Below are 13,530 nucleotides of genomic sequence, written 5' to 3' on the forward strand. Positions count from 1 at the left end.
AATACAGTGGTGCATTATTAAAGAGGTCAATGTGTCCTGAAGATACGAATGCATGAATTTAAATATGTATGCATGGATACCATTAGGATACCATGCAGTGTGTGCAAAATTCATTAAAAACACGTTGCAATATTTCAGGCAGTACGATTAGAAAACAAACAAGAAAATATCCCTGTTAAAGCTACTTACATTCTTGCACATAGGCAAACATTCAAGATAGTGTGATCATTTAAATTCATGAGTGCTGAAGTTCCACAAATTAAATGTGATGGATCTCTCACCAGGAGATAATGAACATGGGATAAGATGGAGAAAGCGGAACTCGTATAGAGCTAAGTGAGTTATAATAAAGGTCAATGGAAAGGAGGGGGATTTTTAATATCAAACATGATTTCAGCATGTTCTGCATTTCATTACTTTGATAACACCATTAACAGAGATGTGTCTTGGTGCACTCGGTGCACAGAGGAATGTATAACATTTAGAGACAATGCAAGATCAGTGAAGAACTTTGGAGGCAACAGCTTTATTCTCTTAGCTGTTTAAATATCATCTGTTCTCTGTTGAGTTTGTTATGGCTGACCTACATTAAAGATGAATGACATTCTTAAGTCAAAGGTCTCAGGATGTCCCAAGTCCCAATTTTATATATGATCTAGCCTTCATGGTATCATACATTTGCAATGTAATTTACACCACACTGTGATCACCAAACTAAAATTCTTTTCCTCAAACTCTTTTATCTCATTTTTTTTCCTAGTTTTTCTTCCTCTCCATCTTTCTTTAAGAGCTTTTAACTTCCATATGGCCAGAAAAGGGAATATGCTATGAATTAGGAATAATGGATTCTAACTCAGACCTCATTCCTCCTAAGCAAAAGATCAGTTCAAAGATGGCTTTCAAGTGGGGTTGGGTTTTGCCTTCATGCCATAATCCATAGCAGATTGCAGAGTTCAGCAGTGCCTTGCCTTCTGAATTGCTCGACCCCTGAACAGACATGAGGTTATACTGATATGAGTTGCAATATATTACTAATATTAATCTTTAACAAACCTTATTAACAGGAACTTTAAAATGCTAGTTACATAACTGTGGTTCTATGAAGACTGAATAACCAGCAGGGGCAGTGAGAACCACCCGCTTGCCATCTTCTGTGTATGCACGTGCATGCCGAGACTTTCCAACAAAGACTCAAAGTGACGTGATGCAGTATTTGCAAAAAATACCCTTGTCATACAGCCATCTTTAACTGGAACCTTCTTAACTGCATGTTGTATAGCAAGATAATTCACTTGTAAACTGGCTCTATTAAACAAAGTAGACGCACAGTAGACATACAGTGGGGCACAAAAGTCTGAGACCACTAGTGAAAATGCTTCTATTTTGTGTTCTTTTCTAATTTAATACAACAATTTTCATTGAAAATTATATTATTGACAACAACTTGAGTGAAAAGTAGAATATTTACATGAATTTCAGATTTTCTTAGTATTTGGTACGTCCTCTTTTTGCTTTAATGACAGTGTGTCATGGACTCCACAAGTTTGTGCAAAACCTTATGATTCATTTTTAGATCAAATCCATCAGAGTGTCATCTGAACACATGCTTCAATAGAAGAGATTAGGCATGAGGAAATCTGAACTTTTGTACAAAGCAGTTAACATGGTCAGAATCACAAAGTTGCTTACATTTAAATAGGGACCTAGAAATAGTGCAGAATCTTTGAATATTAAATATTTAAGATATTGAACATTTGCATTCTTTGTTTTAAATATTCCAAGTCTAAAATCTTATGTTTATTTCCAGTTTTAAATAAAAAAAAATCCAGATTTTCAATGTTGTCTCAGACTTTGGACCCCACTGTCCCACACACAGACTTCAGAATTCAGCAGAAAAAAAGGAAATTAAAGAAAGCACAGAGACAAGGCAGAAAGCCAAAAGAAATCAACTAGTGTAGGAGGAACATGTGTTAGTCTTTCTTTTATTATCTGTGGAAAATGCATCCATAAATAAAAGCTATTTATGGTTAACTCAGATAAAGTGGAAACTCACATAAAAGGAAATCTTTAAAAATGAAAAATATCTTTCGTATCTATAGCCGTTGCATGAAGCAGAAAAGGAACCTCTGAGTCTGGCCAACAACTGACAATCTGGTTTTATGCTCTCTTACATTCATTGAAGCGTGCAATCTATTTATATTGTACATTAAGGCACTCTTATTGGTGGCTGCCCATTTTCTGTATCATTTTGCACTAACTTGAAGTAAACCAGTCAACTACTGAGCACTAGTGCTTAACAAATATGTTCAGTGTGATGAATATGTCCAGTTATGACTCTGATGGTGTTCCAAATGTGATCTCTGACAAAGTTCTTTTTTGGTTGAATTGCTGCCTGATACAACATGGTGCGTCTAATAAGGCAGCTGCCTCCCTGAATGGAACACTAATCACAGTTTCATCCAGAAATATCAATCAGAAAATCCTATTGAGTTAGCATGTTTAATCCTTTCACACTCCTCTCTCACCTTGGGGGAAAAAAATAAATATTATACGTCAATGAACGAGGATTCATATAATTTCTCTCATCACAAAGTCAGTGCTGCCTGTTCATGTGGAACATATTCATTTTGTCATCATATCCAGTAGTGAATACCTGGAGATTTATCTGTGCTGCTGTTAATTACATATCTTGTAAAACCATTCTCCTGGAGAATTATCAGAGGGCACAACAAAAAGCGACTCAGACGGATCAATGTGGCCATCTGTAATAGACCCTTCTATACTGTTCATCCTTGCTGTTTAAAATCTGTGAAATCACCTTGCTTTTAAAAACATGATTAAAGAAATGAGAAAAAAAAATCTCACATTCACAACTCAGACAAATGGTGTACTCCTAAGGATATTAATGATGCCCTTGTCATCATTCAGTTTGACTTTTTAAAGTATGCTGTAAATTTGATGTAACTTTGGAAGCTTTCAGTGGATGAAAAGAGTGTACTGGATTGGTTTCATTTAATGAAGGTGGCTCCTTATATTAAGGGTGACCCAATCAGGCTAATGCAAATAACTATTAAGAAGGCAGGAATGTGTTTACTTTGCTGGTGTGAGTATAAGGTGTGTCACTTTAGGTCCATTCCCTGTTGTGAAATTACCCTCATTACCTGCATGTATGAGACAGAATTTGTTAACACGGTGTTCAAAGGGACCTTTATAACGCACTCATAAGCATTGTAAATCTTTTTCAAATGAATGTTGGACAGTTTGTGAAAGACAGAGGTTTTATGTGACTTTGTCTTTACATAAAACAAGAAGCGAGAACAAGCCTCTATCAGTGATCATTATTGAGAATTTATTGTAATATTTTAAATCCTTATCTTGCAAACTATCTATCTATATCTATATCTATATATATCTATATATATATATATATATATATATATATATATATATATATATATATATATATATATATATATATATATATATATGTATGAATTTATGGTTATGAATGAACACATATTTAGTACCTATAAAGGAATCTGACAAATGTATAGCCTTGATAATTTTAGAGAACATTTTCTATTACCCAAAATTAAGTAACATATTCATATAAACAGAATGAAGGAGACTTTCTGAAGGATCTCACGTCCTCTCTGCTCTCTCTTTTCTCTGAGTCTCTCTTCTTTCTGATCTCTCACTGTCCCTAGCCTCAGGTGTAACATAGGGCACTTCAAAGACACTTTCCCTGGCAAAAGCAAATGAAAAGAGGTGACGCTGCCACAGGCACAGGACAGATTTACACTAGTGTAGAGCAAGGTGCACATGCCGTATACATAATCCATCGTGTAGAGCACTGTCCCTGATGAAGAGCACAGATCCACTAGAATCATCCAAAACATATGATCAGGATCACACCAGGGTTCATCCACTGCTCTGTAAACACTGCAAAACTCTTTTGATTCCTTAAAGCATAGAACCACTTCCAGTGAGCTCGCAAACACATGATACTAGGTGGAAAACATTTGTATCACCCTTCTTATAGTGTCACTCCTATAAAATGTTTAGCTGGACTATATATACATCCAACATATTTAGGAAAATGAATGTTCTTTGGCTTCTCCTTGTTGTGGGTTATGGTTATCTATCATGTTTCATCCACTCAATCTAGCTCCAGTTAAAAAATGTTATAGTGTAAAAAAAATACTGTAGATTTTACAGGCAACCTGGGTTGCCAATAAAGTACTGTACAATTTACTGTAAGTAACTGTAAAACATATTTACAGTTCTGTGTATCACGTTATGTAGACAGCATAATGGCCTAATCATTCACTTCAAATCTATGCTTGTCAAGGGCCCCTAGTGGCCCCTGGGCATGTGCCCAGTACAGTCAATCAATAATCTGTCCCTGTCTGCCCCACATCCATGATGTTTAAATAATGGTCTCCTCAACTTCACAGTAAATGCCACAATCTTTCCAGGACTTCAGAAACTATTTGAGTGATTAAAGCTCTAAAAGATAGTCTATTGTGTAGGCAGGCAAATAAATGATAGATCAAGCAGATGGTCGAAACCTTTGATGCAGAGCAATGGGCTAATATTTTCCTGGAGAAAACAGTAAGACTGTCAGGAGAAAGACACTGAAAAATGAAGAGGTGAGAATTGACAGATGGGGAGATGTCTGAGAAGCAGAAGCTGTGCTTTCGTGCTCAGCCTGAGCTTTGATTTGTTTATGGCATCATTGTAATCCACCTTGTCAAACTCCAAACTGAGCTTAACCATGCAGACCATTTACTTGTTCAACCCAGAGCTTCTGAATGCCAAAGGCATGACATGTTTGAAAATGTAGTAGTTTCTCGTGAAGTTAATTTAAGCTATTTCTTTCTCATGTGGATGATTCTATCGCTTACCTTATGCTCTGGACCTGAGGGTAGTCTGGGTCAGTGGCATTGAGCATAGCCACAAAGCTGCCTACAGGAATATTCTCCCACTTGGTGACCACCAGAGGATCAGGGAAAAAGACCGGTCCCTCGTTCACGTCCTCAACTGTGATATACACAGTGGCTGTGGAACTTGGGCCGTATATGACATCAGGAACCAGAGGGTCCTCATTCTCCACCTTTATCAGCAGAGTGTGAAACACGTTGCTTTCATAGTCTAGAGGCTGGAGGAGAGGAAAGAAAGAAGAAGAATGCTCAAGTTAATGCACCATTTACTAAACAAAGTGCAAATTAGAACCGTTTTAGAGACCATTTGTGCTGGTAGACTTGGCAAGTTTAGCAGGTGTGCTGCTAAGGATGTGCATGCAAATGAAGAAATCTTGCGTAATTGACATATGGTGGCCATGATATAAAATTCCGTCTTGTGCCTGTCTTCCTGCCAACAAATAGGCAGATCCAGCTTTGTTTGATATGGGAGTTGCTATTTAAGTTATGGAATCACGCACAACTTAAAAGTAACTTGTGCAACAATTCATGCTTTGCTTCGTTATGCATGGAGGATGGAGGATGGCACACATGAAACCATTTTGTCCAACATGTGTGCCATCCTGGGAAAACATATGGTCATGTGGTCAAATTTGAACATTATCTAATATATATAGTTATGAAAACTGCAGGCATTTGTGAACTCAAATACATACTCATTAAGATGTAAAGTTCTAGCATTTTAAAGTCTGGTTACTTAATGCTGTGTCACAGGGCAGCATAACACACTTATGAGCTGTCAGCCATCTTCCGCATACATAAGCTCACAGACACCCATGATTGGCTAGTGCTACTTTGAATGACGGGGAGAGAGAGTATGACATCTGTCCTAGAAAGCATGGCAATTTTGCTCCCTTGGCTCCTGGCCACTGATGGCTGTGGCTTTGTCAGGATTCGAATTTGAGATCTCTAATGATAGGGCAAAATCTTTTCTGTTGCACGACTCAGGAGCCAGAAAGTTAATAAAAACATTTCAATGTCATTTTTTTTGGAATTTAGTAAATTCTAGCAGTCAGTTCTAACTGCCAAAATGAGATATGCAACAGCAGAAAACTCAAATAGATATGACCCCACATATAACACTACTGTAATTGTGGATTATTTGGATTATCTGTAAGACAACGGCAGGACAGAGCTTGTACCTTAACCACAGACAGCATGCCCTCGTTATTGTCTGGGTTGGTGTGGATCGCAAAGTTGTGGTTGGGATCTCCGTTAATGATGGAGTAGATGGCTCTCCAAGCTCCTGTGGCGGGGTCGTCTCGATCATCCACTGTCAGGTTCACCACAATGCCTTTAGAGCCTTCATCCACTGATGCCTGGAACTACAACACACAACACACAAGACACAGACAAAGCTCAGCAAAAGGACCAATCAACAGTTACTCTTAGCACACACTTGATTAGTTCAGGAATTCTCCCAGAAATTAAAGTCAAGTATTAAGAGGGTTCAAATAGATAAGTATAAGTAGCAATCAAGGCAATTGCGCCAATTAAAAAGATGTCTTCAGTTCTCAAGGTCATCTCCTCTTAGAGATCTCTTAGAGAGGACTGTGAGGTTTTAAATATTTAATTCTCAGAAAGCATTAAGTGCGGTTTGGTGTGTCAGATGTTTGGTTTGGCATAAGGTTTGGTGTGTCAGAAACATCTGAGACATTACTGAGTGTTATACGAGTACAGCATTCAGCACTCTACCTGTGTCCTTCACACACACACACACACACACACACATATATATATACACCATTGTCTGTCTGAGTACTCGATTCTGATTGGCTGGAAGGTGTGTGTTCACACAGTTGAATGCACAGGTAGTTCCAGTCAGTTCATCACCGTTCTAAATTAATGCATTGTCTATAAACAATTGGAATCTGCATATAAAATAACTAACAAAAATTGAGCATTATTTTTATTCTTTCAGCCAAATTTTGCACTGCAAACATCAATGATAGCTTTAACTTGTCAATGCTGGCAAGTGACCAAGCGGTATAAGCGGGATAATCCACGGCTAGGTTTTGTATTAGGTTTGCTGGAAGATTAGCATAGCAAACTAAAATGTACTAGCTACTTCCTTCTAAGCTTTAGTTATCTCATTACTGTCTCTATAAACATTTATAGCAGCATAAGATGAAACCATGATTATATGTTTTTCTTCCATTTCAGAGTGTCAGATAGTTAATGAGAACTAATTGCAGGTAGGAATTGGGAATAGCGAACTGAAGAAATGGAATCAAAGGAATCATTCAAACCAGTTGTTTTGATTTGTCGCTCTACTGCATCATACCTAATTGGAATAGAATAGAGAAAATCTCAGTTCATGTTGTGTTGTTCACCTGTCGCTGAAATCATGGCTCTGTGTTGTGCATGTACACAGAAAATGAATGGTGGCCTGTTACTTCATCACTTGCTAGTGTGAACATAGGTTAAATTTGCACTGGTTTTAATATTGCAAATGAAATAAATAAATAAATAAATAAAAATAACTAGCTAAATAAATAAAAATAATAAAACATTGAGCAAATCTACTCGAGGCTGTCCCTCCTTCTGTGTCCCTGCTGAGGGCGTCTGTGTGAAGCAATTCTTTCTCTATTTTTTTCTTCTATTGCAAAAAAGTCTTTCTTTTCAGAGACACACTAAGCTCTGCAGCAATTTCTCAATCCACCTCAATGTCACAGGCCTAGTTGAGGAGCAGAAATGTTTTTGTAAGACCAGATGAGTTCTGTTCCCCATCAGCCGCACCATCATTTCAACTCAACAGTGTGTGAAGTGATCACTGCCCCCAGGTCCCAGGGGTGCTCGCTTGCTCGCTCGGGTGGGTGCATTGTGGATCACATTAATGTAGGGAGAAAAGTGTAGGGTCAGAAAGGGAGCTGCATTACAGGAGGATGTAGTTTGGAAAGCTTAGAAGCTGCAGGCCTTGAGGGGATGTGGCCATTTGCCGTTTCTTTACCCTCAGCACATACTATACTATGCATTTGGAGCCTCAGGCATTGTACTTTCAAGATTATGACGGAGTACATTCTGGGAAACTCAATTTTTTAAAAAATTCCTGCTCTCTTTATTTTTTCTCCACCCACCCCTGCTTTCTTGCCTTGCTCCACAAGCAACAATTTATTTTCTCATTTCCAATTTCTCTGGCCTTTTATTCTATCAAGTTTTCAATTAGATTCATATCAGCTATGCAGTGTTCTGAGCAGTAAAGCGCATTGTGAACAGCCAGAGGGGTATTACCAGAGCTAAGGCTACCAATTCTGTCCCTCAGCCATCACAGGCCGTTTTATATTACACAGTGTCATGTACTACTCTAAAGGAAGGAGGCAATGACAGAAAGCAATCATATCCATTATGCTGGCCACTGGCTACTGGCTATCACTGTCAACCAGTACTACAAGGCAGAACTATAGTCCCATAGTTTGCTATAAAATTAAGTGGGTCCTCTTGAAATGGAGGTATTTTAATTGTGCAAAGAACCCTCCAGGATGAGAAATATTTGTTTTTAGCACTTCGACAAAAAAATGTGGGTGTAATGCCTTGAGGACAACAACACAACGCTGATTGCCTTCTACATCAATAGGTGGAGCTCTATTTAGAGATCAGGTACTCCTGTACTGAATGGTTCTGATCTAGCATTTACTATCACACACATGATCATTCTGCACTTGGACCAGTAATCATTCCAGCAGGAGGACAACAGTAACCCACAATGGAGAATATTGTTATAGGAAAATAATCAATGACAGAGTGGTGTGATGAGGCCTGATGCACAGAGGAGACACTGTTATCACACTAAAGTTGATGATTTTCCTACAACAGCACATCCTGACAAGTTTTATTCAAGTACAATATTACAATTATTAATGAACAACACATAATTTAATCCATTTAAAGTTACATGTAATGTTGTGAATGTTCCTGTTATTATTTACATTATAGCAGCTCTTCCCTCACCAGTCTCTGGGAAACTAGAAAGCACAAGCTGGAAAGCTGTTGTCTGTCCTGAAGACTGTCCCATGGTGGAAAACCTACTGACCGTTATAAAGTGCTGACACTGGAGACTCCTTCCATAAATGGTAAATAAACATCACCCTATAGAAAACTTCACCATGTCAACACTTACACGTTACTTATATGTTTCAAAATGTGTTTATTATTAGTCTTAGGTTATGTCAAGCATCTGCTATACATGAGCCGTTACTACAGAAACAGTAATATATTACAACAAGCATATTTAATGTAAAGCTGTGATTTGAATTACAGTCAGCACTACTGTCAGAGTTGCTGTTATAGAAAATTAATCAACACCTTCTGACCAATTAGATTTGAGAATTCAATAGTACTGTGGTATAATATCATGTAATAACATGTATATTACCATGTAATAACATGTACACTATTTTGTACGCAGAGCATGTGTACTGTGTCTGCAATAAAATAGAGACTCCAAACATTAAAATTAGAATGAGGGGAAAAAACTCTTACACTGTTACTTTCAAGGGTTAAAAGTGATTATTGGGATACAAAACATGTTCCAATTTCACTAAATCACATGAATAATTTACTTTACAATTTGAATTCTATGAGGTGGGCAAATTGAACATGCCATGAAGTGAACAAAAAAAAGAGAGGAGGGTTTAAAAGAACAAGCCACATATTTCTGCAGACTAGTGCACAGTCACATTCCATTTAATCATCCGGGGCACTGAAGCGGTCAGATGGATGTATTCAATCTTTGTAGGCTGTTGATACCGAGCCCCTGCCATATCACTGATAAGACCCCAATTCCTTGGCGTGCACAAAGTAACCAGTGGTGTGAGATACGGATGGAAATGACCAGGTTTATAGCTCCCTGTACTGTGAGAAAAGGATACAGTGTGACCTCCTGGACAGAAAAAGCAACCTCCAGAATACGGGACCACACATCTTTGTGACAAGCCAAATAAGGATAAACAAACATGATGAAGAATCAGCGATGGAAAATAGCCTCTTAAGACATTTTAACACTTCACAGAACCGTTTTCATTTTGTTTCATCATATTTGCAAAAACAAAACAAAACTACATAATGACACTGCATACTGAACTTATTTTTCTTTCCAGTACAAGTCACAAAGTACTTCCAAATATTTTGACAATTTCGAATGAAAGCCATCCTTTCATCCATTAGTACTGTTTGTCTTTACAGTATACAAAAATAATAATTTATAATCCCACTATCTGATGAAAATGGATTCCAGAAGAGGATGGGTTTTGAGTCTGGTTTCTCTTAAGGGTTTTTCCTCATGTCGTCTCAGAGAATTTGTCCTTTCCACTGTTGCCTCTGGCTTGCTAATTAGGCATATACCGTAAATCTACATCCGGTTTTCTGTAAAGCTGATTTGTGACAATGTCTATTGTTATTGTCTAGTGCTATACAAATAAAATTTTGTTGAATTAATTGAAAAAAGATGAGGTGTAAAGGCTCTGGAGCTTTCCATGAGACCTGCTGGAGTAGAGACTTATGCTGCATTTGACTAGAGGTCGTAATGAGTAATTCTTGAACACTGACCAGGAAAAGCCAAAGAAAATGTCCCCAACTCATAAACTCATAATTCCTACTTGTCAACTATGAGCTCTTCTGAGTTCAGGGAGTGATATAATAGCATCTTACCTTACATCCTGAGTGGAACAGAGCATGTTTTTATGTCTTAGCAGGGACCAAATGTCCCCACAAGGATAGAAATATCTGACAGTTCTGACCTTCTGGGGACATTTTTTAATAGCCATAATATATACTAAGACAAATGTCTGTGAGAGAGAGAGATAGATAGATAGATAGATAGATAGACAGATAGATAGATAGATAGATAGATAGATATTTGTTTATAACATGAACAGCCTCTGATCCAGATATGGCTGTGAAACACAACACAGGCGAAGCTTTGTGCAGCAGGAGGAACATTAACCTCTCTCTCTCTCTCGCTCTCTCGCTCACTCCCCCTGTCAGTGTGAGGCATCCCCCTGGCTGTAGATTCTCCATCAGCACTGAGAAACCCCTCCAGAACTACACTGTCACATCAGAGCTTACTTGTATTTGTTTCAGAAAGGATCATCTACCTCCCTGCTTGCATCTCTGCTAAGAAAAGGTTAAAGACTAACCTGAGTCTTGGCACTATGGGAAGCTAAGAGATAATAAGAAGCACCAGTGCGAGAGCCTGTACATTAAACAGACGATGGCATTCACCCAGACCCTAAAGCCGAGTGAGAGTATACACAGAGAGATCAGCTTATGAGTTGGAAGGGAAACAAACCAGACGACCTCTCAACACTGCCCTAGATAATACAGAGACTACATACAGCGACCTTGTAAAAGTTGTACAAAAATACTTTATGTACTTTATAACTTTTAGTAAAACTTGAAGGCATCAGGGAAAAAACATCATTAAATTTTCACTTGTGCCCTAAAACATTTCAATGGCTTATAAGTGCTACACATACACTGAACTATTTCTATTTATGATGACATCAGGCAGACTTGGAAGATGTCTCCATAGTGGGTAATGAGTACATAGGACAGATGGTCTTCATAAAAAAAAGTGTCTCTGTGTTATCACTTGCACTCTTTAATTGGGAGTTTATAACAGACCGCAGTGAATGTTACGAACAAATGAGTCATTAGAGGCACTTCAGGCTGAAAGATGGTGATAAAATATGATTAGATTAGTCATTTTTTCTTCCTCAAAGAATAACAATTGTACATCTTTGCTGTGCTGGTATGGTCTTGGAACAACAGGAGAAATGTTGTAGCAAGTAGTGTCACTGTATTAAAGGAACATTTCCATAACATGACATAATGATATATTCAGGTCGTACTTAATTCAATTGTATGCGTACAACACATTTAACAATACACTATTACTGTCCTACTGTAAAATTGATGTACAGTATGAAAAATATTTTAGAGTGCTATATTACAACATTTTATAGCTATAGCTTACTATAAATTTGAATACAGAGATATTAATTAAACATTACAAAAACAGCCTCCAACATAAGTGCTGGTATTGTCTGAATGCTCAATTCAGAATATATTTTTCAGCTTTCACTGGTAGGCAAAAGACTATATAATATTTAAGGTTGCTGTTTTAAGTTTTTATATTGGGCTAGATATAATTATGACTTATAATAAAGATAGTTATGTTCAAAATGCTCTTTTTAGCCACCTTCTGAGCTCTGGTAAAAGATGCTAGCTACATAGCTAGCTATGTAGCCATACACAGCTACGTAGCTAGCTAATTTCTAATTTAAACTTTCTAATTTAAACTTTAATCTTTCTAACTTTCATTTAATTTAAACTTTCTAATTTAAACTTTTTGCAATTTTTAAATTATTTTTTTAATTAACATGTACATCCCTTTTTTTCAGACATTAACTGTTTATGCTCAGTCACAATTTTAGCCATATCTAGCCTGTTACAGGTGAATGGTTCGCTAACTGAGGTTTTATAGTTGTCACTTTTCTTGTGTTTTCTCTTTTCTTGTGTTTGCTACTCAAGCATGTCAGGCAGTGACTAGCACCAACACTTTTAAATGGGTGAGTGCTAAATCTTATTTTTACTGGTTAAGTATAAAGACGTATAACATACTCGTTAAAACTGTGTGATCTGTTTTAGTGAATTCTAATGTAATATGGAATGTGTGCCAATAGCTATGTCTACTCAACATAAGCTAAGAAACATTGCTAGCTGCTAACTTCAGCTACTGTTTTGCTCGTTTTGTGGACTAGTTTTAGCATTGTGATAACTAGCTAACTGATAGTTTCCAAACTGATGTTGTGAAACTATCTTAGAAATGTCCCATATCAGTAATCGCGATCAGTAAGCTTACAGAGTTCAGTAAGGTCATTGTGCTTGTACTTACATCTTAATAAGTTCTGCAGTCTCTTGGAGCTAGATTGGTACTTTTATGTACTACCTTTGTGTGTACTGGCATAAATAGGAGTTAACCAGATCTCTTTAATTTGGTAGTTATGTGTCTTTTAATACTTCTGGGAAACACAAAACAGGTTAAGAATGTATGATTTTGACATTCAAGCAAAATTTCTTCTATTACACATAACTTGCATGCATTTTAATACACTTCAACAACAATTTAATACAATACCAAATAAAACTGGTATTCTACAGGAAGCCAAACTGCACCTTCATGTTTCAATATCTGTTTGGGACACAGAAATAGTCAATGTTTGGCACCAATTCAATTCAGACAATAGTGGACATTATTATCAAATTGAATACAACTATTCAACATGAAAAAAAGTAGTGATGATAAATGTACAGTTGTTCTGAGAATCAATGTATCCCTATAGGGATTGCAAAATAATACACAAGAATTTGCATATAGTCTATAAAAAATACATTTAATAAATATCCTGTCACGGTGCATATTCATTATAAAAGGAAATCCACAGCTAATAAATCCTGCCTATAAATGCACAGACATTATGCTGATATAATTTTTCTCACAGATTTAATATGGGGGTTACATAATATTATTCACAATGTTTCCCTTCTT

General features: G+C 37.0%; 1 protein-coding gene across 1 annotated transcript in view; it reads right to left on the reverse strand.

The window, feature by feature from the left end:
* The window catches only part of cdh13 (cadherin 13, H-cadherin (heart)), a 338,039-nt gene that overhangs the window by 40,775 nt on the left and 283,734 nt on the right, over window positions 1-13,530 (reverse strand). Inside the window, exons 10-11 of the mRNA XM_034305493.2 lie at window positions 6,125-6,307; window positions 4,908-5,161 (exon numbers count right to left, since the gene is read on the reverse strand). Of these exons, the coding sequence (XP_034161384.1) occupies window positions 4,908-5,161; window positions 6,125-6,307 (437 nt within the window). The remainder of the gene's footprint in view (window positions 1-4,907; window positions 5,162-6,124; window positions 6,308-13,530) is intronic.

Source organism: Pangasianodon hypophthalmus, chromosome 6 (genome assembly GCF_027358585.1).
Source record: "Pangasianodon hypophthalmus isolate fPanHyp1 chromosome 6, fPanHyp1.pri, whole genome shotgun sequence".
NCBI classification, from domain to species: Eukaryota; Metazoa; Chordata; class Actinopteri; order Siluriformes; family Pangasiidae; genus Pangasianodon; species Pangasianodon hypophthalmus.